The sequence below is a fragment of the Papio anubis genome, chromosome 14, assembly GCF_008728515.1.
Source record: "Papio anubis isolate 15944 chromosome 14, Panubis1.0, whole genome shotgun sequence".
Lineage (NCBI taxonomy): Eukaryota > Metazoa > Chordata > Mammalia > Primates > Cercopithecidae > Papio > Papio anubis.
Genome location: NC_044989.1, coordinates 26,801,156 through 26,824,816, shown reverse-complemented (window position 1 = coordinate 26,824,816; position 23,661 = coordinate 26,801,156). Strand labels below are relative to the sequence as shown.

The 23,661-nt window shown below is 49.8% G+C and overlaps 3 protein-coding genes across 4 annotated transcripts; 2 read left to right on the top strand and 1 right to left on the bottom strand.

Annotated features, from left to right (window-relative positions):
• Positions 1-9,193: 9,193 nt before the first annotated feature.
• PRR30 (proline rich 30) lies at positions 9,194-11,812 on the top strand. Its single transcript, XM_003908399.4, has 3 exons — positions 9,194-9,374; positions 9,635-9,687; positions 9,962-11,812. Exon 3 carries the CDS (start codon positions 10,327-10,329, stop codon positions 11,563-11,565), a length of 1,239 nt encoding a protein of 412 aa, XP_003908448.1. The 5' UTR covers positions 9,194-9,374; positions 9,635-9,687; positions 9,962-10,326; the 3' UTR covers positions 11,566-11,812.
• A 2,153-nt stretch (positions 11,813-13,965) lies between these two features.
• Positions 13,966-17,870, top strand: PREB (prolactin regulatory element binding). 2 transcript variants are annotated; one of them, XM_003908396.4, is made up of 9 exons: positions 13,966-14,349; positions 14,913-15,102; positions 15,306-15,526; positions 15,721-15,801; positions 15,916-16,040; positions 16,239-16,412; positions 16,559-16,631; positions 16,810-16,969; positions 17,136-17,870. In XM_003908396.4, exons 1-9 carry the CDS (start codon positions 14,215-14,217, stop codon positions 17,228-17,230), a joined length of 1,254 nt encoding a protein of 417 aa, XP_003908445.1. In that variant the 5' UTR covers positions 13,966-14,214; the 3' UTR covers positions 17,231-17,870. The 2 variants fall into 2 exon arrangements, with proteins under 2 accessions (XP_003908445.1, XP_021780381.1); XM_021924689.1 differs by lacking the exon at positions 16,810-16,969 and having other exon boundaries at positions 17,136-17,189.
• ABHD1 (abhydrolase domain containing 1) lies at positions 17,822-23,471 on the bottom strand. Its single transcript, XM_003908398.4, is given in 12 exon segments — positions 17,822-18,046; positions 18,049-18,099; positions 18,213-18,378; positions 18,477-18,525; positions 18,699-18,872; positions 18,996-19,108; positions 19,262-19,307; positions 19,497-19,554; positions 19,557-19,678; positions 20,013-20,147; positions 20,149-20,171; positions 23,246-23,471. Coding segments are annotated over 12 exon segments (1,209 nt in total). The 5' UTR covers positions 23,360-23,471; the 3' UTR covers positions 17,822-17,888.
• Positions 23,472-23,661: the final 190 nt, after the last annotated feature.

The window sequence follows — 23,661 nt, the reverse complement described above, 5'->3', positions numbered from 1 at the left end:
ACATTCCTTCTGAAACTATTCCAATCAATAGAAAAAGAGGGAATTCTCCCTAACTCATTTCGAGGCCAACATCATTCTGATACCAAAGCCTGGCAGAGATACAACAAAAAAGAGAAGTTTAGACCAATATCCCTGATGAACATCGATGCAAAAATCCTCAATAAAATACTGGCAAACCGAATCCAGCAGCACATCAAAAAGCTTATCCACCATGATCAAGTGGGCTTCATCCCTGGGATGCAAGGCTGATTCAACATACACAAATCAATAAACGTAATCCAGCGTATAAAAAGAACCAAAGATAAAACCACATGAATATCTCAATAGATGCAGAAAAGGCCTTTGACAAAATTCAACAGCCCTTTATGCTAAAAACTCTCAATAAATTCGGTATTGATGGAACGTATCTCAAAATAATAAGAGCTATTTATGACAAACCCACAGCCAATATCATACTGAATGGGCAAAAACTGGAAGCATTCCCTTTGAAAATTGACACAAGACAGGGATGCCCTCTCTCACCACTCCTATTCAACATAGTGTTGGAAGTTCTGGCCAGGGCAATCAGGCAGGAGAAAGAAATAAAGTGTATTCAATTAGTAAAAGAGGAAGTCAAATTGTCCCTGTTTGCAGATGACATAATTGCATATTTAGAAAACCCCATTGTCTCAGCCCAAAATCTCCTTAAGCTGATAAGCAACTTCAGCAAAGTCTCAGGATACAAAATCAATGTGCAAAAATCACAAGCATTCTTATACACCAATACAGACAAACAGAGAGCCAAATCATGAGTGAACTCCCATTCACAATTGCTTCAAAAAGAATAAAATACCTAGGAATCCAACTTACAAGGGATGTGAAGGACCTCTTCAAGGAGAACTACAAACCACTGCTCAACAAAATAAAAGAAGACAAAAACAAATAGAAGAACATTCCATGCTCATGGATATGAAGAATCAATATTGTGAAAATGGCCATACTGCCCAAGGTAATTTATAGATTCAATGCCATCCCCATCAAGCTACCAATGACTTTCTTCACAGAATTGGAAAAAACTACTTTAAAGTTCACATGGAACCAAAAAAGAGCCTGCATTGCCAAGACAATCCTAAGCCAAAAGAACAAAGCTGGAGGCATCACACTACCTGACTTCAAACTATACTACAAGGCTACAGTAACCAAAACAGCGTGATACTTGTACCAAAACAGAGATATAGCCCAATGGAACAGAACAGAGCCCCAGAAATAATACCACACATCTACAACCATCTGATCTTTGACAAACCTGACAAAAACAAGAAATGCGGAAAGGATTCCCCATTTAATAAATAGTGCTGGGAAAACTGGCTAGCCATATGTAGAAAGCTGAAATTGGATCCCTTCCTTACACCTTATACAAAAATTAATTCAAGATGGATTAGAGACTTAAATGTTAGACCTAAAACCATAAAAACCCTAGAAGAAAACCTAGGCAATACCATTCAGGACATAGGCATGGGCAAGAACTTCATGTCTAAAACATCAAAAGCAATGGCAACAAAAGCCAAAATTGACAAATGGGATTTGATTAAACTAAAGAGCTCCTGCAGAGCAAAATAAACTACCATCAGAGTGAATAGGCAACCTACAGAATGGGAGAAAATTTTTGCAATCTACTCATCTGACAAAGGGCTAATATCCAGAATCTACAAAGAATCAAACAAATTTACAAGAAAAAAACAAACAACCCCATCAAAAAGTGGGCAAAGGATATGAACAGGCACTTCTCAAAAGAAGACAATTATGCAGCCAACAGACACATGAAAAAATGCTCATCATCACTGGCCATCAGAGAAATGCAAATCAAAACCACAAGGAGTAAAACTATCTCTACTGACAGATGACATGGTCTTGTATATAGAAAGCCACAAGCAATCTAGTAAAAAAAAAAAAAAAAAGAAAAGAAAAAAGAAAACATTAGCATGAATAAGCAAGTTTAACAAAGTTGAAGAATACAAAAACACAAATAACGATTGTATTTTTACACACTAGTAATAAACAACCCAAAAATGAAATTAAGAAAATAATTCCACTTAACAATAATATCAAAAACAATAAAATACCTAAAAGTAAGTGTAGTAAATGTAATAAAAGAAGTTCAAGATTTGTGCACTGAAAACTACAAACACTGTTGAGAGAAGTTAAAGAAGACCTAAAGAAATGCAGAGACTGCCCAGCAATTTGGTGCAGGCCCGTAATCCCAGCACTTGAGGAGGCCGAGGTGGGAGGATCACTTGAGTCCAGGAGTTCAAGACCAGCCTGGGCAACACACGGAGACCCAGTCTCTACAGAAAATACAAAAGTTAGCCAGGAGCAGTGGCATACACCTGTAATCCTAGTTACTTGGGATGCTGAGGCAGGAGAATTGCTTGAACCTGGGAGGCAGAGGCTGCAGTGAGCTGAGATGGTACCACTGCACTCCAGTCTGGGTGACAGAGGGAGACTCCGTCTCAGAGAAAAAAAAAGGGAAAGCAAGGAGCTAAGAGTTGCCAGCGAAAACTTCCTGGGGTAGGGGTAGGGTGGGGGCAGGGTAAGGGGACATGTTGCGGAGGCCTGGGGTCGTGGGCTCATGTGTCCATGCCCTACCCAGGGACTGGTCGCTGGAGGTGAGGGTCCAGGGTCCGGGAGTCTGGGGCCGTGTGACCCGGGGGATCAGTGGCCAGACGTGGGTCTCCAGGTGCCGAGGTGGAAGTGCCGCCCGCCTGCTGGAATGTCACCCATGGGAGGTACCTGCTTGGCAAGTGCAGTCAGCGCAGTTCGGTCTGCCCAGGCAGGAAGAAGTGGGGAAGGAGAGAAGAAAAGGAAGGAGGAAGAGGGTTCTCAGTGATTTCTTCAAAAGGAGCAGAGGGAGCAAGGGAGCCACCTGGGAAAAGCCCGAAGTACCAGCTCACCTGGAGGAGGAGACGGCTCTGCAGTACAGTGTGGAAGAGAAACCATTAAATCAAAAACAAATCACCTCTGGAGGAGGCAGCTTCTAGAATGGAGGGTGGTGGATACACAGAACCTTTCTGGTACATTTGACCGTGGACTCATGGAAATATTTTGCGTAACTTAAAAAAAAATTTAACGCGATTCCTAAAATTGATACCTAACAAGCAATTCCATGTTATGGACCTTTGAATCAACTCAAACGAACAAACTGAGAACAATTACAAAGCAATTGCAATAATATGGGCAGTGACTGAATATAGGCATTGTACGTTTTATTGTAATTCTGTTATTGTGATCTTACTTCTTCAAAAGACCCTTTTTAGAGATAACTACAGAAATATTTCCAGATGATATCTGATGTCTTGAATTTGTTTCCAAATAATTTGAGGGAGAGGGTGGAAAATACAGATGAAACATAATGGACTACGATCTAGTAATTATTGAAGCTGGTGATATGTACACGGGGTTTCATTATATTATACTTTTATTTCTACTTTTGTATATGTTTGACATTTTTGAATAGCAGATTTTCAAAATGAAAGGAAAAATTGTCTTCAGAATCTACTTACTAGAGATAACTACCAAATTATAAAAATGATAGGGAAAAGGATGTGAAAGAAAAATAGAAACTTGGTTCTCTAAACTCACAACACCTAAGTATCAGGCCTCTGAGCCCAAGCTAAGCCATCATATACCCTGTGACTTGCACGTATACATCCAGATGGCCTGAAGTAACTGAAGAATCACAAAAGAAGTGAAATTTAAATGGCCTGTTCCTGCCTTAACTGATGGCATTCCACCACAAAATAAGTAAAAATGGCTGGTCCTAGCCTTAACTGATGACATTACCTTGTGAAATTCCTTCTCCTGGCTCACCCTGGCTCAAAGAGCTCCCCCACTGAGCAGCTTGTGACCCCTACCCCTGCCCACCAGAGAACAACCCCCTTTGACTGTAATTTTCCTTTACCTACCCAAATCTTATAAAACGGCCCCACCCCATCTCCCTTTGCTGACTCTCTTTTCGGACTCAGTCCACCTGCACCCAGGTGAAATAAACAGCCTTGTTCCTCACACAAACCCTGTTTGGTGTCTCTTCACACAGATGCGAGGGAAACTAAGGGGAAGTTAAGCATGAGAACTGAGTCTGCAAAAAACTGCCTTCCTTTTGTTCCCAAACAGATAGCTGTAATTTCACATACTTTAACTTATGTAAAAATGTAGATTTACTGGTATGTAGATTTACTAAAAATGTAGATTTACTGATTTACTTCCCCGGTCCTTCACTGAGTGCTAATCAGAACTTCAAAACAATGCAACCACTTGCCTCATTGCCTACCCAGCCTCCTTTGTTTTTTTTGTTTTTCTTGTTTTTTTTGTTTTTGGCCTCCCCCTCTCTGTCTCTCTCCACCTCTGTCTCTCTTTCTTTTTTAAGACAGGGTCTTGTTTTGTTGCCTGAACCCCTGGGTTCAAGCAATGATCTTGCCTTGGCCTCCCAAAGTGCTGGGATTACAGGCGTGAGCTACAGTACCCAGCTTCTGCTTGTTCTTTCTCTTGTAAATATTGAAGTTCCCCAAACCCTCAGATCCCACTGTGCACAGGTCTCAGATCCTACTGTGACTTGTGTTTCTTTTCCCCTAGTAGGTCCTCATCTTCAGCAAAATAAACCTCTAATTGATTGAGATCTGCCGGCATCACTTTTTGGTTTACAAGGATAAGTAAGAATATGGTGATGTAGACAGTGGCAAACTCTACAAGGACAAATGAGCAAGTCCGTCCACAGAATGGCTCCAAGGAAAAAGACCGAGGTGGCACCTATCCATTAAAATAAAGTTAAGGGATTTATCAAGGATTCACAAAATGCATGGGGCACATTTGACTTGTTTTGTTTTAAAATGCTGAAATAATATTAAATTGAGATGGGGTATTACCATGTTGCCTGGGCTGGTCTTGAACTCCTGGGCTCAAACAATCATCCTGCCTTGGCCTCCCAAAGTGCTGGGATTATAGTCATGAGCCACCCTACCTGGCCTACATTTGGCTCTTGATTCAAACAAATTGGTAAGCATTTGTAAGACAATAAAGGATATTTAAACATTGACTATAAATTTATATTTATTTTAGGTGTGAAAAAATTGTGCTTATTATTTAAAATGAAAGACTTACATTTCTGGCTGGGCGCGGTGGCTCACGCCTGTAATCCCCGCACTTTGGGAGACCGAGGCAGGCAGATCACTTGAGGTCAGGAGTTCGAAACCAGCCTGACCAACATGGAGAAACCCTGTCTACTAAAAATACAAAAATTAGCCGGGCGTGATGTCTCATGCCTGTAATCCCAGCTACTCAGGAGGCTAAGGCAGGAGAATCGCTTGAACCTGGGAGGCGGAGGTTGTGGTGAGCCGAGATCCCGCCATTGCGCTCCAGCCTGGGCGAAACTCCGACTCAAAAGAAAAAAAGAATTAAATTTTTGAGATATATTCTGCAACAGTTATGAATAAAATGGTGTGATGGCTGGGATTTGTTTGGAAATTACCCACAAGGAAAGTAGGCGGGACATAGAGAAAAATTTTCCATGACTGGTAACTGTTGAAGCTGGGTGACAGGCACATGGGAGTTCATTTTATTTTAGTCTTTACTTTTGTATTTGTTTGAAACAGTCCATAATAGACGTGGTGACTCATGCTTGTAATCTCAGCACTTTGGAAGTCCGGTGGCGGGGGTAGACCAGGAGGTCAGGAGTTCGAGATCAGCCTGGCCCACATGGTGAAACCTCGTCTCTACTAAAACTACAAAAATTATCTGGGCATGGTAGTGAGTGCCTGTAGTCCCAGCTACTGGGGAGGCTGAGGCAGGAGAATCACTTGAACTACAGAGGTGGAAGTTGCACTGAGCCAAGATTGTGCCACTGCACTCCAACCTGGGCGACAAAGCGAGACTCCATCTCAAAACAAACAAACAAACAAACAAAAAAGAAAGTCAGAGTCTTGCTCTGTTACTCAGGCTGCAGTGAGGTGGCATAATCATGGCTCAGTGTAGCCTCAAACTCCTGTGCTCAAGGGATTCTTCCACCTCCCCCTCCTGAATTGCTAGGATTACAAGTGTGAGCCACTGTGCTCTGCTCAGCTGACTTAAAAATAGAGAGATTATCCCAGATTATCTGGCTGGGCCCAGTGTAATCACAAAGGTCCCTAAAAGTTGGAGAGGGAGGCAGAATAGTTCAGAGTCAGAGGGAGATGTGACTATGGCGGAATGGTCATAGAGATACAAGGATACTGGCTTTGAAGCTGTAAGAGGGGGACCACAAACCAGGGACCACAAACCACCAGAAGATGGAAGAGGCAAGGAAATGTACTCTCCCTTACAGCCTCCAGAAAGGAAGGCAGCCTGCCGACATCTGGATTGTTAGCCCAGTGAGACCCATGTTGGACTTCTAATCTAGAGAAGTGTAAAATAATGAATTTGTGTTGTTTTAAGCTGCTAAGTATGAGGTAATTTGTTATGGGAGCAACAGCAAACTAATAACACTAGTCAACTGATTTTTCACACGAGTGCCAAGACAATTCCATGGGGGGAAGGAATAGCCTTTTTGTTTGTTTGTTTTTGAAAGAGGGTCTCCTTCTGTTGCCCAGGCTGGAGTGCAGTGGTGTGATCTTGGCTCACTGCATCCTCCAACTCCTGGGCTCAACCCATCCTCCCGCCTCAGCCTCTCAAGTAGCTGAGTCTACAGACATGCACCACAACGCCAGGCTAATTTCTTTCTTTCTTGTTTTTTGGGAAAGATGGGCCTCACTATGTTGCCCAGGCTAGTGGAAAAGTCTTTTCAACAAATGGTGTTGGGACAACTGGATATCCACATACAAAAGAATTAAGTTGAACTTCCACCTCTCACCATATATAAAAATTAACTTGAAATAGACCAGGTGTGGTGGTTCATGACTATAATCCCAGCACTTGGGAAGGCCAAGGCAGGAGGATTCCTTGAGCTTGGGAGTTCAAAGTGGCAGTGAGCTATGATTACACCACTGCATTCCAGCCTGGGTGACAAAGTGAGACACTGCCTCTAAAACAAAACAAAACAAAACCCCTCAAAATAGATAACAAACTTAAATGTAAGAGCAAAAACTATAAAAGTCTAAGAAGAAAACACAGAGCAAATCTCTGTGACCTTGGGTTAGGCAATGGTTTCTTAGATAAGACACAAAAAGCAAGCAAGAAAAGACAAAATAGGTAAATTGGACTTTATCAAATTTGGAAGCTTTTGTGCATCAAAGGAAACCATCAAGAAAGTAAAAAAAATAACCCACAGAATCAGGGAAAATATTTGCAAAACATGTATCTGATAAGGGACCTACATCCAGAATATATAACAACTTTTATAATTCAATGATATGAAGATAAAAACCTAATTAAAAGATAGGTTGATCAGATGCCTGTAGGTTGGTGGCTCATGCCTGTAATCTCAGTACTTTGGGAGGCCAAGGCAGGCGGATCACCTGAGGTCAGGAGTTTGAGAACAGCCTGGCCAACAGGGAAAAACCCCATCTCTACTAAAAACACAAAATTAGCTGAGTGTGGTGGCGGGCATCTGTAATCCCAGCTACTTGGGAGGCTGAGGCAGGAGAATCGCTTGAACTCGGGAGGCAGAGGTTGCGGCGAGCTAAGATCGTGCCATTGCACTCCAGCCTGGGCCACAAGAGCAAAACTCCATCTCAAAAAAAAGATAGGTCACTAAAGTTGGTATACAACACCTCACTGCTAAATCTGACTGGCTTTTAAAAAGATAGGCTAAGGATTTGAATATACAGTTCTTCAAAGAAGATAAATATCCCATAGCACATGAAAAGATGCTCAACATCATCAATCATTAGGAAAATGTAAATAAAAACCACAATATCATACTGTTTCACACCCACTAGGATTGCTAAAATAAAAAAGACAGGCAACAACATGTGTTGGTAAGGATTAAAGAAACATTGGAACCCTTATACCTCGCTGATGGGATTGAAAATTGGTACAGCCAACTTGGAAGACAGTTTGGTAGTTCCTCAAAATGTTAAATATAGATTTACCATGTAACTCAGTAATTCTGCTCCTATGTATCTAAAGATAAATGAAACCATATGTCCACATAAAACTTGTAGAAAAATGTTCATAGCACTATTCATAATTGCTAAAAAGTAGAAAGAACCATGCCAGGCGCAGTGGCTCACGCCTGTAATCCCAGCACTTTGGGAAGCTGAGGTGGGCGGATCACCTGAGGTTGGGAGTTTGAGACCAGCCTGGCCAACATGACAAAACCCTATCTCTACTAAAAATACAAAAATTAGCCGGGCATGGTGGCCTGTGCCTGTAGTCCCAGTACTCGGGAGACTGAGGCAGGAGAATTGCTTGAACCCAGGAGGTGGAGGTTGCAGTGAACCAAGATTGCGCCACTTCACTCCAGCTTGAGCAACAGAGTGAGAATTCGTCTCAAAAAAATAAATAAATAAATAAATAAGTAGAAAGAACCAAAATGTCCATCAATTAATTAATGGATAAACAAAATATGGCATATCCATACAAAGGAATATTATCTGGCAATAAAAAGGAATAAAGCAATGATACATGCTACAACATGAATGAACTTTGCAAACATGTTAAAAGAAGTCAACAAAAGACCATATATTGTATAATTCCACTTATATGAAAAGTCTAGAATATGAAAACCTATAGAAACAGAGTAGATTGGTGGTTTCCAGAGGCTGGGGTAAAAGTGGGGACCAACTGCTAATGGGTACAGGACTTATTTTTGGGGGGACAAAAATATTCTACAACTAGATTGTGGAGGTGGTTCTACACCCCTGTGAATATACTAGAAGACATTGAATGGTACATTTTAAATGGGTAGATTGTATGGTATGTGAATTATATCCCAATAAAGCAGTTAAGAAAATAGTTATTAAAACATATAATAGGTATATCCCAAGGGGGAGAAAGGTGTGGTGCATGAGCTCAGCCCAGACAGGCTGTGTTGAGTGGGGAGAGCAATGGATGAAGGAGCTGGTTGGAGCTGTAAAGTGCATAGGCCAAGAGTAGAGGTGGGGGCTGGGTCTTGAAGGAGAAACTGAGTGCACTGAAGAATTCTGCCTGCTTCACAGCGTTATCAAGGGCCAGCCTTTGGATGATCTCTGGAAGAAGGTTCCAGAGCCTCAAGGAGGAGATTCTATGATGTCAGCACCTGACCTTTGTGACATACCCACATGCTGCCAGGGAGAACTGAACTCAGGGAATGGGGACCCTAGCTCCCATTGGGGGCGGCAACCCTGGTGCCACCTCTTAGACAAAGTCCCAGTCTCCCAGAGGCTTTTACCAGCTGGCCCCATTCCTTCTGCTGCTGGGTGTAATGAGCCATCTCTGTCTGGGCCAGGGTGAGCTAGAGGACATCAGCACTAGGGGCAACAAGGGGTCAGAGGAACCAGAGTGGCAGGACACTAGGATGCTTGCAGAACCCCCGAGTCAGGATTAGGAGAATAAAAACCTGTACCACAGGCCTCCAAATGACTGAAGGAGGACTGAGGGCAAAACTCACGGCTCAGACAGAAACCCGGCTCACAGTGCGTTTAGTGTTAGATGCTGGGGACAGAGAAAGGTGTATCCACCATTTGGTGACTCTGCTCCTCTCTCCCAGGTCCGCTCAATGCTGAAGTGCCTGTGAAACACAGCCCAGAGGAATTCTCATTGGTAAGAGCTCCCGGCACCAGAACACCCTTAATTCCTGTTTCTATCTCAGCCCCTAGCCCCCAAACCCCTCCTCCAATCCATCCTACCCTCCCTTCCTCCTTATTCCTCTCCTCCCCACTTCTCACCTTCCCTGGAGCATTTTGCCAGCTCTTTTGATCCCAAAGGTGACATGGATTTAAAGTCTTGGTGAGTTCAGCTTGGAACTAGGGACACGAGGCAGAGCCAGAAATGGACCAATTCTCCCAGTGTCTTGGGTTCTGTCTTTTCTCTCCAGGTCCTATGGGCTTTGTCTTCCTCTCTGCCCCGCCCAGATAATCGCTGTTGCCCCTCCGCTCTCAAGAGGCAGCTGTGATTCTCCATCCCCACACATCCCTCATCAATGGCTGACTGCAAAGAAGTAAGAAGCCAAGCTTAGGTTCATGCTCATGCCTGAACACCCAGAGAGCCTGGTGCTGGAGGTCTGGGTGTCCCCTTGGCCTGCCACTAGCACCTGCACCCACACCAGGCTGGAGCCAAGCTCTGCGCACAGAAGGTGGCCTTGATTTCTCAGGCACAGCTGACCTCAGAGATACTGGTCCTGACTCTGCCAGTTATCTCATACTTAGTCTTGTTGCCCCAGTTCCTTCTGGATTGAAGGCGATGTTGCCTCAAAACAAGGACCAGGTTCTGCCACAGACCTCAGTGCTCCCCGGGTGCCCCCCTTGGGGCTTCTCACAACTTGTGGACTCCTCTCCTCACAACCTACAGCCTCTCTCTGCCCATCAGTCCCTCCGTCCCTCTCACCCACCGTTCTTTTCCACTCAGTCCCATCATCCTTCCTCCCCTCCACCAGCATCCCCCTCTCCTGGCTTCCAATTTGGCTCTTGTGACCCAAATTCTGACTTTGTGCCACATCCCTGTTCTCCCTCTCTCCCAAGTTCCCCCACTTTCTTTCACCAGAACTACCTCTCTCTCCCCAATCCACGTGCATCGTCTCCCTCCAACCACTGGCTGTACCCCTCTCCTCCTCTGACCCCTTCCTTCTCTCCCTCCCAGCCCCAGAACTCCTCCCTTCCCCACTCACCTTGCCAGTCTCCTTCCCACCCTGAGGACCTGCATAGCTCCACGCTCACTTCCCCAGGCCCAAGTCCACCTTCTCAAAGGCTCCACTCTAACAGGCAGACATGGCGCTGGCATCAGTACAGGGACACCGGGTCCGGGTCCCCTGGGGTAGTGGAGAGATGCGTGCCAAGCGAGAAGGATCCTGCACAGTTCAGGGACCCAGGGGCCCTGGCCCAGGCCCTGGTGGTCCAGCTGGGGCACCGCCGCATCGCACACGACCTGCGGCTCCTGCTTTTGCAGCACCTGTGGCTAGGCAGAACCGGCCAGGCCCCAGTCGTGGAGTATCCTATATGCCTGGTGTGCCTCCGGCCCCGCAGCCCCTCCTGCCCCCTCCCCAAGTACAGGACTGGACCCCGGCTGCTTGCCTTCCCCCAACTACTGCCCTGTGTGGAAGGCCAGGAATCTGGGCCACTCCGGATAGGCATCGGCTTCGGCCTCCGCCTGCCCCAGGGCCAGGCCAGGGCCTTGCATCTGCTGCCAGAAAAAAGGCCGAAGGAAGTAGGGCCTCAGGGCAAGGATCCTCAGGCCTGTGGGCATCCATCGCCAGCATTTCAGCCTCCAGCAGCTCAGGCCCGGGCCGACCCAGCCCCAGGCACACCCTCCCAGACCAGGAGCTTCAGGTCTGCAGGCCTTCAATCACCAAACTCTCCACGATGTTTCTCCGGGCCTCCACCTCGGGCACCAAAACAGGCCACTACCTCCCCGAAGCCCAGGCCTTGCCCTGCCCCAAAGAGGCCAGTTTCTCTGGAGCTCATTCTCCAAAAGTCATCAGTTTAGTTCCAGAGCCACGGAGGCCCCCTGGAACACCCCCTCCAAACCCCACCCTCCCAACCAGGCCCCAGATCTCGGGGAGTCCCCGAGACACCCTGAAGGGCTGGCTGGCAGGAAGTCAGGTGTGTTCTCCTGCTCTGAACCCTGGGAGCCCCTTGTGGAGTCTGCTGTCTCCAGGCTGAAGAGGACCAAGGGCACCAAGACCCCATTCAGCCCTCCGTGTAGCTAATAAAATCTGACCCTGTGAAACTTGTGTTTGTGTCCTGCTGAGTCCACAGAATAGGTAGCTATAACTACAGGAGTGCCAGTCTCCAACAAGACCCTTGGTGGCGGGGAGGGGGTGGTTCACGCCTATAATCCCAACACACTGGGAGGCTGAGGTAGGAGGATCGCTTGAAGCCAGGAGTTTGAGACCAGCCTGGGCAACATAGCAAGACCCTGTCTCTCCAAAAATAAAAATATAAAAAAATCAGCTGAGTATGGTGGGGTGTGCCTGTACTATCAGCTACTCAAGCTACTCAAGAGGCTGAAGTGGGAGGATCACTTGAGTCCAGGAGTTCAAGGTTACAATGAGCTATATCATGCCATTGCACTCCAGCCTGTGGTGGCACAGAGACCTCTAATCCCAGCACTTTGGGAGGCCAAGGTGGGCATATCATTTAAGGTCAGGAGTACGAGACCAGCCTGGCCAACATGGTAAAACTCCGTCTCCACTAAAAATACAAAAATTAGCTGGGCGTGGTGGCAGGCGCCTGTAGTTCCAACTACTCAGGAGGCTGAGGCAGGAGAATCACTTGGACCTGGGAGGCGGAGGTTGCAGTGAGCTGAGATCAGGCCACTGCACTCCAGCCTGGGCAACAGAGCGAGACTCCGTCTCAAAAAATAAAAGAAAAAAGACCCTGGAGGATGGTGTCAAAGGAAACAGAGAGGCTAGAAAGAGCAGGTGCCATGTATCCAAGGAGGACAAGGGACCCACAAGGCCTGGGGACTTAAGATATGCAGACAGCTTGGCCACGCCCTTCACACATCTAATGTAACTCTGTGGGACAGATACTAGCATCACCAAAGATGAAGCCACTGCACCACTCCTCTGGGTGCACCTTAGTTAATCAGAATGCAGGAGGGGTATCTCCTTTCAGGGAAGGACATCCCTTGTGCTCACTCTCAAGAGTGCACAAAGGTCACAAATCCGAGGGAGGATGGAGTGTCAGGCGCAGAAGATACCTGCCCTGCTGAGGCCAGCAAAGCAGCTGGCCACCCACCAAGCCACCGGCCCAGGAGTGTGAAGCCTTGAGAAAGGGAATGGCGGACACTACCCCTGCCAAAAGTGGGGGATAGGAGTTAAGGATGACAGAGGCATCCCCATACGAGGAAGCAGTGGATTCAGCGTTTGAATTCAGGTTTATTTTTAAGTTCATGCTGCCTCCATTAAGAAGCAAGAGACTCTGGTGGTTTCTGGTGTGTGCCCTCCGGCAAATCACTTCCTCTCTGGGGTAAGCTGCAAAGGCCTGTGCTCCCAGGAGTTGGTGTATCACTCACCAAGTGGGAACAGTCCTAATTCGAGGATTTCATGTGTGTGAGAGACAGGGTCTAGCTCTGTCACCCAGGGGCTGGAGTGCAGTGGTGACATCACTGGTGGTCGAGCATAGTGGTCGAGCTCACTGCAGCCTCGACCTCCCAGTCTCAAGTGATCCTCCCGCCTGAGCCTCCTGGGCAGCTGGGCCCACAGGTGCCACGACATTTGGCTAATTTTTAAATATTTTGTAGAGACGGAGTCTCCCCATGTTGTCCAGGCTGGTCTAGAAAGCCCAGGCTCAAGCCATCCTCCTCTCTCGGACTGTCTGAAAGTGTTGGGATTAGAGGGGGATTACAGGCATGAGCAACCATGCCTGGCAGAGGATTTTTTTTTTTTTTTTTTTGAGACGGAGTTTCACTCTTGTTGCTTGCTGCCCAGGCTGGAGTGCAATGGCAATGGCGTGATCTCGTCTCACTGCAACCTCTATCTCCCGGGTTCAAGTAATTCTCCTGCCTCAGGCCCCCGAGTAGCTGGGATTACAGGCGAACACCACCACAGGCGCATGCCACCACACCTTTGTATTTTTGGTACAGACGGGATTTCTCCATGTTGGTCGGGCTGGTCTCGAACTTCTGAACTTGTGATCCGCCCGCCTCGGCCTCCCAAAGTGCTGGGATTACAGGCGTGAGTCGGATTTCTTTATTAAAGGTTGACCCTTATCAACCTCCACTGGCTCCACCTCCTCCGCGCCCCGGGGCGCCCCGCACAAAGATGGCGAAGTCAGTGCTGGGCGACTGTGCCTCCGCGCCAGGGGTGGAGAACCGAAGCCCCGCCCCGGGGAAGGCGGCCCCGCCGGCTAGTGCTGACTCGTGTCGGTGCTCCTGCGCCTGCGCGGAGGGAGACGCGGGACAGGTGCGCGTGCGCAGTGTGCGTCTGCGAGAGCGACTTAGACGCACTCGAGCTGAACCTCGGCTGCCTGCGGGTGGTCAGGGTTTTGGCAATTCTCCGGTGTGAGAGGGGTCGGGTGTGCTCCCAGCGGCGACGGGGCCGAGTTCACCAGCGGCCGGGGCAGTAGTCGAAGGCCCGGCCCGTTATGTCCTGGGTGCCGTGGTGCGGGCAGTGAACGCGCGCCGGGCGGGATGGGCCGACGCCGGGCGCCAGAGCTGTACCGGGCTCCGTTCCCGTTGTACGCGCTTCAGGTTGACCCCAGCACTGGGCTGCTCATCGCTGCGGGCGGAGGAGGCGCCGCCAAGACAGGCATAAAGAATGGTGTGGTGAGAGCTCAGAGCCACTGGGGCTGGGTCTTGCTGTGGGCTGGCGGCGATTCCAGGGTGGCCGGGGGTCGCGGGGCGGGCCACACTCCAGCTTCGGGCCCTGCCCACTTCTGTTGGGAAGACCCGCTTGCCTGACGCCCCGGCGCGAATTTCAGTCGAGAACTCAGCAGGCAGAGGAGAGGCTTTTAAGGTAAAGTGAAAGCTGCACACAGCTGCAGAGCCGGCAGGAACGCTTCAGCTCCGCCTCGGAGCAGCTCCAGGGCTCTTATTCTGGCCTTTTCCCGGAGGTCTTGCCTGCCCTCTAGCAGCGGCGAGAGTGGTGCCTTTGGGTTTAGGCTAAGTTCCTTCCCTCTTCTGAGCTTCACCCTGTTCTGTAAAATGGAGGTAATAATCCCAGTCCTGCTCAGTGTAGAGATTTGTGAGGCCCAAATGAGAGAAAAAAGACTCGAGAACCCCTTGTGAACTATAACGTGCAGAAAGTAAAGGGGTAAGACATCAGACTGTTCCTAGACGTGCTCTCTGGGCACCCCTGAACTTGCTCATCCGGGTTCCCCCTCCCACAGCACTTTCTGCAACTAGAGCGGATTAATGGGCGCTTGAGTGCCTCCTTGCTGCACTCCCATGACACAGAGACACGGGCCACCATGAACTTGGCACTGGCTGGTGACATCCTTGCTGCAGGGCAGGATGCCCACTGTCAGCTCCTGCGCTTCCAGGCCCATCAACAGAAAGGCAACAAGGCAGAGAAGGCAGGTAAGGAGCTCTCTCCCTTTCTACCCGCTTGGGGAAAGGGTTGAACGAGTAAGGTCACTCTTATCTTGGTGTCTTTAAAGAAGTGGGTCTGGAAGTAGGGTTTTGGTAGCAAGCTAGAAGCTGTATGGGCACCTGCCATGGAGAGAGGGGCCAGTACTCCTTACTGTAGAAGCCTAGAACCTGGCCAAGTGTTTGTGTTACAGGTTCCAAGGAGCAGGGGCCTCGACAAAGGAAGGGAGCAGCCCCAGCAGAGAAGAAATGTGGAGCGGAAACCCAGCACGAGGGGCTAGAACTCAGGGTAGAGAATTTGCAGGCAGTGCAGACAGACTTCAGCTCCGATCCACTGCAGAAAGTTGTGTGCTTCAACCACGATAACACCCTGCTTGCCACTGGAGGGACAGATGGCTACGTTCGTGTCTGGAAGGTGTGGGTTTGCGGGGTTAGGGAGGATGAATGTCAGTAACAGCAAGACCAAAATTGTGAGAAGCTGAACGTGGCATCTGGGAAACTTGTGAATGAAGCTTGCATTGAGGGGCCATTAGAAGGGAGTGGCGTGGAGATCAGTCACAGTGTACTTGCTGGACACCTGAGTTAACTATGGTGGTGGTTTGGCTACAGGTACCCAGCCTGGAGAAGGTTCTGGAGTTCAAAGCCCACGAAGGGGAGATTGAAGATCTGGCTTTAGGGCCTGATGGCAAGGTGAGGGGGTGGGGGTGGGAGGGAGGTGGAGAAGGAGAGAGGAGGTGCTTATGCTGCTTGCCCAGTGAGTGGATCCCCTAACTGTCCATCCTTGGAATCTTTATTCCTGACTAGTTGGTAACCGTGGGCCGGGACCTTAAGGCCTCTGTGTGGCAGAAGAATCAGCTGGTGACACAGCTGCACTGGCAAGAGAATGGACCCACCTTTTCCAGCACACCTTACCGTTATCAGGCCTGCAGGTGTGAAGACTTTGCGGGGTGGCTGAAAGAGGCATAGCCCAGCTGTGGTGGGGGAGAGGGAAAAGACTGGGGTGGGAGAGCTGGGGAGGAACTTGTTGAGTTTTACCTCAGGTCTGACCAGGGTGCAGGTGGTGCACAAACCTCTGAGGAGGGTTGGGCAGGCCCCAGGAGCTGAATAGCTCCTCATCCGGCCCCCAGGTTTGGGCAGGTTCCAGACCAGCCTGCTGGGCTGCGACTCTTCACAGTACAAATTCCCCACAAGCGCCTGCGCCAGCCCCCTCCCTGCTACCTCACAGCCTGGGATGGCTCCAACTTCTTGCCCCTTCGGACCAAGTCCTGTGGCCATGAAGTCATCTCCTGCCTCAATGTCAGGTATGAGACATTGCTGCCTTGGCTAGGTGGGGGTCCCTGAGGGAGCTTGGAAAGGAGTCCTGCCTGGGTCCCCGCAGACCGGGATTGGGGTATGAGGGTTGCTGCACAAGCCTCCAGGACAACGAGCACTTTATTGTTTGTTGCAGTGAGTCTGGCACCTTCCTAGGCCTGGGCACGGTCACTGGCTCTGTTGCCATCTACATAGCTTTCTCTCTCCAGGTAATGGGTGGAGGTTGGCATGGCCCTGTCGGTGGACTGTAGGCCTGTGTCTACCCTGAGTGTGCAGGAAGGAGTCTGGCCCGTTCTATAGAGGGAAAACCTGGGGGTGGGGAGCATGCTTTCCAGAAAGACAGTTCCCAGCTAGGCCTTTCCTCACTCGTTTTCCTTCTACCCGCAGTGCCTCTACTACGTGAGGGAGGCCCATGGCATTGTGGTGACGGATGTGGCCTTTCTACCTGAGAAGGGTCGAGGTCCAGAGCTCCTTGGGTCCCATGAAACTGCCCTGTTCTCTGTGGCTGTGGACAGTCGTTGCCAGCTGCATCTGTTGCCCTCACGGCGTGAGTCATTGGGTGGGGCAGGCAGGCACCACTCCACCTTTAACTGGACCAGAAACATGCCCCCCGGGGGCTAGGCTCTTGTTGGTGCCACTCCCCCTTTGAAGGGTTCTGGTTTTCAGGCTGGGAAGCCCCTTTGCCTGCTGACCTCTCCCTTTCCCTCCTGCAGGGAGTGTTCCTGTGTGGCTCCTGCTTCTGCTGTGTGTCGGGCTTATTGTTGTGACCATCCTGCTGCTCCAGAGTGCCTTTCCAGGTTTTCTTTAGCTTCCCTGCTTCCTGGGAATCAGGAGCCTGGACACTGCCATCTCTAGAGCAGAGTGGAGGCCTGGACTCCCTTTGCTCACTCCATTCGGGTCCACAGCTGAGGCTGCCTCTGATAAGATGAATGGGCACTGCCTTCCCTTCTAGTGAAAAGGCTTGGTTATGGCCCTGCCTGACTCTGGGCCCCAGGAACCCTGCCTTCATCATCTGTGGATCCATCCAGAACAGTGGTGTCTGAAGCCCAAGCCATACTCCCTGCCTCTTTCCTTCTGCCTACTAGAGGCTCGAGAGTTGAGCTTGTCCTTTCTCTAGAAACATGTGAAGATGCCCAAGAGCCTGGAGGCACTGCTGTCCTTCCTGCAGAAACAGTTTCTCCTCCTCCCCTCACAGCCTTGGGGCCAGTTCCCCTTCACATTGAAGCCCCTGGCATTTGCTGGGGAAGGGACTGGCCTGGTACTTGCTGCTGGGGCAAAAAGACGACTTGGGTAGTAATCTGGGGGTTCAGATGGGTAGCACTAAGCCAGCCGGCCTAAAGATGCAGTAAGTTCCTAGATAGTCTAACCTTGAGGAAAGGGAAAATGAACCTCAGCCCACTAGGCAGGAAAAGTTGATATTTAATAAACAAGGAAAGAGTGAACTGAGACCCCCAATGGTACTCTTGTCAGCTATTTCTGTCCTCAGAAGGCGAGAGAGCCCAGAGGTCAGGCAGCCCCTCTGGGGGCTGGAAGATGGCTCTGGCGTACTGATGCAAGAGGCGGCTCATGTAGCAGTGCTGCCATGGGAGCAGCCCTTCCGGGAAGCCGACATGGCCACCCCGGCTGTGATGAGCAGCGCAACGTAGGGGGAATGTTGGGCGGCCTGTATGGGAAGGGCTAGGAGAGGGTCAGGGGTCAGAAACGGCCTTTACTGGGAGCCCAGGCTGTCTGTCGCGTCCCTCATGGCCCATTTTCCTTGGGGCCAAAGTGTCCCGATTCAGAGTACTCACCACCGACGGGGGAGAAGGGGTCATCTGCTGCATTGAGACAGAGCACAGGGATCTGGATGGCATCTACCTTGGTTCTAGGGCTTGCTGCTTTGTAGTAGGTAACACAGTCTTGATATCCAAAGGCCACAGATGTGTAGCGCTCATCAAACTGGCGGATTGTGCGGGCCTGCAGGTGTTACCGTAGGATAGGCTAAGATGATAAAGAATGGGAAGATAGTGGAAGACTCATTTGGGGGGGCCCAGGGGCATGGCTGAAGATTATACCTGTAGCACAAAGTCTATGTCCACCACCTTTTCAATCACCTTTCTGTTTCTACAAGAGTACACAAGAGTTTGGCTTGACACCTGGACCTGACCCCCCGCCCCCAGGCCCTGTCTTACTATCTCATGTGTGAAGAAGCCCAGAGAGAACTGACCGAGCACTAGGAGAGCTTGGAGTGTCTGCCATCCTACTCTACTGCCTCCTCCCACTTGCCACGACCCTACCGTTGCACAAGCTGGCAGAGCGCAGCAGTGAGGGGCCGATTGAAGAGCAGTGAGTTGAGCGGGGTTTCCAGGGAGCGGGTGGTCTCAAAGGAATCCCAGCATGCAGACAGAGTCAGTGCTGCCACCAGCCCTGCAGCCTGCCCGGCCTGTGCCAGGTGATTCAGCACCAGTATCCTGTAGAATTGGACAAGGGACCATGAAAGAAGGGTTTGCATTAATGTGAGTTGGGACAGAGGGAGGGGACATGGAGGAGGAAAGGAAGACTGGGCCTCTGGGTTAAGCCTAGGCAATCTTTACCCTCCAAAAGAGATGCCCACGGCTAGCAGTGGAGCTTGGGGATAGCGGTGCTTTATGTGGTTCACGACTGTCTGTAGATCTTCAGTATTGCTGGCACAAAAAGCCCTGTGGGTCTGAGGGCAAATCAGATCATTAGGTAGGGAGGGAGACCGTGGTCAGAAGGTGGAGGGGAAATTGAGGAAGGAGAGGTAGGAGGTAGAGCCCCAGCGCCAAGGATCTCTAAAGGGAGTGGGTGAAGGGCTACTATGAGGAAGGCCGCTACTCACCCGCAGTTCCTCCCCACGGCAGCCCCGGTTGTTAAACACGACAGCCCTGTGGCACACAGGTACATCTTAGCTAGATTCTTCTTAGCCCCTCTTCCCTTTCAGTAGTCTTCAGAAAGACCCCTGTCCAAAGATTCCCTTCGTGTAGCATTCTTCATATCTATCAGTGTCCAGATTGATTTCTCCCTAGTACACGTTCTCAGATGCCACCCCACTCCGGGGCTGCACCCGTCCTTACTGGTAGCCATCCCTCAGAGCTTGGTTAACTAGGTGCAAGATGTATGTCTCCTGGCTACTCCGGTGATGCCAGGAAGCAGCAGCACAATGGGCTGGGTAGTAGGATCAGGGTCTTGGCTGCTGTCAGGCTGCTTGGCCCAGTCTAGCAGGAGCTGGCCTCCATCTGGTGTTTGGAGGATGTCACTGGTTTTGGAGGAAGAGGCACACAAAGATAACAATGTAATTCAAAAGCTTTGTCCTGTGCCCCACCCATAAACAAGTCTCATAACTTCCCATCAGCATCCTCTGAGGGTGTTTTTCATGTAAAACAGTAAGGCTTGACAATGTGGGGTGGGGACATAAAAGATCATGACCTGATGGCCATGCAATTATATAGCCCTTCCATATAACATCCACTCTCATTGTACCCTCAACACAGGGATGTAGATGAGACAGATTACCTACATTTTAAAAGTGGTAAATAGATTTTCCCTAGATACCTGGGGTTTCACGTTCACCGTGTTCTGTCCCTTCTTACCTCTGATAAAAGACTAGGGGCTGAGACTGCAGGAAGACTTGGAAGATGCTTTGTAGTCGCCCCTCAAAACACCACAGCGTTGGGTAGAAAGTCTCCGTGGTGATGGAACAGTGTTGCTCCAGGAAGGCCAGAAACTGGCCCAGCCACCAGCCGAGGCCTCTGTAATCACACAACAGTCTGCCCCACTTCCCTGACTTTTGCACCAAGCTAATGAGGCACCCAACACCAGAGGGTGAGAGGGCCCCTCTCCAGAGGACAGCCGGGAGGACCCTGCTTTGTCTGCACGTGAGATACTCAGCACAGCTCAGTTGAATGGCCAAATCTCTGATAATATACTCCAGCTAGAGCCCCTAAAAACCCAGTCTTGGAGTGTCACTGTCCAGAATTGACCCTGAACTGGGAGCTGCTGAGTTGACTGAGTGCTGACTTTCCCGCTCAGCCTATCCATGCCCCAAACCCATTTTGGAGACAGCAGGTAATGTAAATAGCCAGGTTCAGTGGTGTGCACCTGTGGTCCCAGCCACTTGGGAGGCTGAGGTGGGAGGATCGCTTGAGCCCAGGAGTTCAAGGCTGCAGTGAGCTATGATAGCACCACGGTTCGCTAGCCTGGGCGACAGTGAGACCCTGTCAATAAATAAGTGCCCAGCTGATCCCCTGCAGAAAAAGTCGAGGTTCTGGTCAGGGGCTGAAGAAATGCAGCACCATTCAATCTTCAACCTTTACTTTGCAGTTGAAAATGAAGCTGACTGGGCGCAGTGGCTCGTGCCTGTAATCCCAGCACTTTGGGAGGCTGAGGCGGGTGGATCATGAGGTCAAGAGATGGAGACCATCCTGGCCAACATAGTGAGACCCTGATTCTACTAAAAATACAAAAATTAGCCAGGCATGGTGGTGCATGCTTATAGTCTCAGCTACTCAGGAGGCTGAGGCAGGAGAATCACCTCTGCACTCCAGTCTGATGACAGAGCAAAACACTGCCTTTTTTTTTGAGACAGAATCTCTCTCTGTCACCCAGGCTGGAGTGCAGTGGCGCGATCTTGGCTCACTGCAAGCTCCACCTCCTGGGTTCATGCCATTCTACTGCCTCAGCCTCCCGAGTAGCTGGGACTACAGGCGCCCACCCAGGCCGGCCTAATTTTTTGTATTTTTAGTAGAGACGGGGTTTCACCGTGTTAGCCAGGATGGTCTCAATCTCCTGACCTCTTGATCCGCCCGCCTTGGCCTCCCAAAGTGGTGAGATTACAGGTGTGAGCCACCGCGCCTGGCCTAAGGGGCTTCTTTCTACCAGGGACCTTATCTTCTCTTACTTGTGGGGCCCCTGCTGTTAGATTGTGCTTTAAAGGAAGAACAGCCCTAATGTGAATCGATGTTTTTCTTGCTTCGTGCCAGCCAGGGGGAAGGTGACAAGGATGAAATAACAGGGACAGATGAGGTCAGTGGGCACTGAGCCCTGACTTTCAGCTTCTCTGCTGTATTCTGGACAGACCTCAAGTGAATGAGAGAGCCTAGCCACGTAGAAGGCATGTGAAGGAGGAGTATGCCATAGGTTCAAGAATAGAAACTGCATATCTGCAATGAGTCCTAAGGAACATGAAGACCAGGTTTCTATCTCCAGTATAGTCCCCATACTCTACATGGGCAAATGGCAGAGAGGCCAAGTTGATAGTGCAACTGTTGGGAGATGTGACTTTCAACCCTAGTCCTTAAGCCCTGGAATTATGACAGCTGTCAGTCGTGTGCAGGCACTGGACTAAGCCCAAGCTTATGAGATATTTTATAAGTGAAGAAGTTATGACTGACAGATGTTAAGTGGTTTGTCCAGTTACACAGCAAGCAAAACAAAATTACTAACTATGACATTACCACCAGTACTTGTAGGTAAGATTTGTTGAGTGCTCATTAAGCTCCAGGCATTGTGCTAAGCACTTCACACAAATTTTGTCTTGTGATTTTCACAATGGTTTCATGAAATAGGTTGTATTTGAATGCTGAATAACTTGTCAAAGGTCAGAAGCATGCCCGAACTAGTTAGTGGCAGAGCAGGAGATTCAAACCCAGGTCTCTCTGACTCTAGAGCCTGCACTGCCTAGTCACTGTTGTGTATTGCCTCCTAATTGCCAAGATTTTGAGTTGCTATCCATTTTTTTTTTTTCCCTTGATACGGAGTTTTGCTCTGACACCCAGGCTGGAGTGCAGTGGTGTCATCTCAGCTCACCACAACCTCTGCCTCCTGGGTTCAAGCGATTCTCCTACCTCAGGCTTCCGAGTAGCTGGGATTATAGGCATGTGCCACCATGCCCGGCTAATTTTTGTATTTTTAGTAGAGACGGGGTTTCTTCATGTTGGTCAGGCTGGTCTCGAACTCCCGATCTCAGGCGATCCTCACACCTCTGCTTCCCAAAGTGTTGGGATTACAGGCGTGAGCCACCGTGCCCGGCCCTAAGGAAGACATTTAGTAAACAATAAATGCTAATGTAGAAAGCTCTGAAAATATGGAAAAGTCTCGGTAACACTAAAGGCTCCTGTAGACCTTTTTAAAGGACTCAAACCAGTAGGTGTCTTGTTAGACTCAGCTACCTAGAACAGAGTTTAATGAAGATGAAAATATTTGGCTTTTCCTGGATATGTAAATTATGTATTTATCTAAATTTCAGTGAGAAAAATCTCCAAATTCATCAAAATCAACCTCTTCAAACTTTCTTATCACACTATATGGAGAGCCTGGAACATAAAACAGGGCTGAATGAGCAAGGACAGTTAGGGTCATCCATCAGTTCTGGGCTAGGCCAGTTTCTGGCCTCAGCCAGCCCTTAAGGGAAGGGAGGCCCTACTAAGCTATTTGGGGGGTGGGTGGTGGTGGGAGTTAGCCATGACCCCACAGACCTCTGGTTCCTTCCTTCAGTGCAGCTGAAAGACTCAGCTAAACCACCTAAAAAGGAACGCAAAGTGTGCACATCTCTGACACCTCAGGATGCCTTCCAACCCACTTTTCCCAAATGCTTGTCCACATCATAGAGAGCAGCACCCTCCGGTGCCCAAAAGGCCCAGGTGGCACGGGGAGCACATGGGATGCAGAGGCACTAGGGAGGCAGAGCCAAGTCTCCATTCGGTGGGAGCAAATTTAGTCTGTGGGGAAGCCCAACCATTCCAGCTCCCACCAAGGGCTCAAGCCCGTGTCTGGAAGCTGCCCCTACACCCAAACCCGCCGGCCAGAGCACTGGACCCGCACCCACCTGAAGGACACATGCCCAGTAGTAGCCCAAGTAGAGGGCAACGGCAAGAGCCAAGGGCAGAGAAAAGGTGTTTGCCCAGGTGCCATTCTGGCGGCTCAGGAAGGAGTTCAGCATCTTGTGTTGGGGGCTTCCGACCCTCAGGCTCCTGGCTGGCCCCGGCTCGCCGGCCGCCTGCCATAGGCAGCCTGTGCAGGTCCTGTCCCCGCTGCCGGCCGTTCGCGCTGCCCGCCCCGCCCACCGCAGGTGCCGGCGGCTAGGCGGCGAGAGGCGGTGCTAGTTGGTCGCTGGGCTGGGCGGCTGCGCCTAGTGTCCCGCGCGGAAGTAACTCGAGCGACCTGCGAATGGCCTCCCGCCCTCCCCCACCTTCTGCTTCCCCTCCGCGGTTCCTGGCTCTGGAGCCCGGGACAAGCGGCCTC

Bases quoted from the DNA above. Each gene is read 5' to 3' on its own strand.
- PRR30 (XM_003908399.4), top strand. From the start codon at position 10,327: ATGTTGCCTCAAAACAAGGACCAGGTTCTGCCACAGACCTCAGTGCTC.
- PREB (XM_003908396.4), top strand. From the start codon at position 14,215: ATGGGCCGACGCCGGGCGCCAGAGCTGTACCGGGCTCCGTTCCCGTTG. The intron at 14,350-14,912 runs GTGAGAGCTCAG...CCCCTCCCACAG, and splicing joins CAGGCATAAAGAATGGTGTG to CACTTTCTGCAACTAGAGCG. The intron at 16,970-17,135 runs GTGAGTCATTGG...TCCCTCCTGCAG, and splicing joins GCATCTGTTGCCCTCACGGC to GGAGTGTTCCTGTGTGGCTC.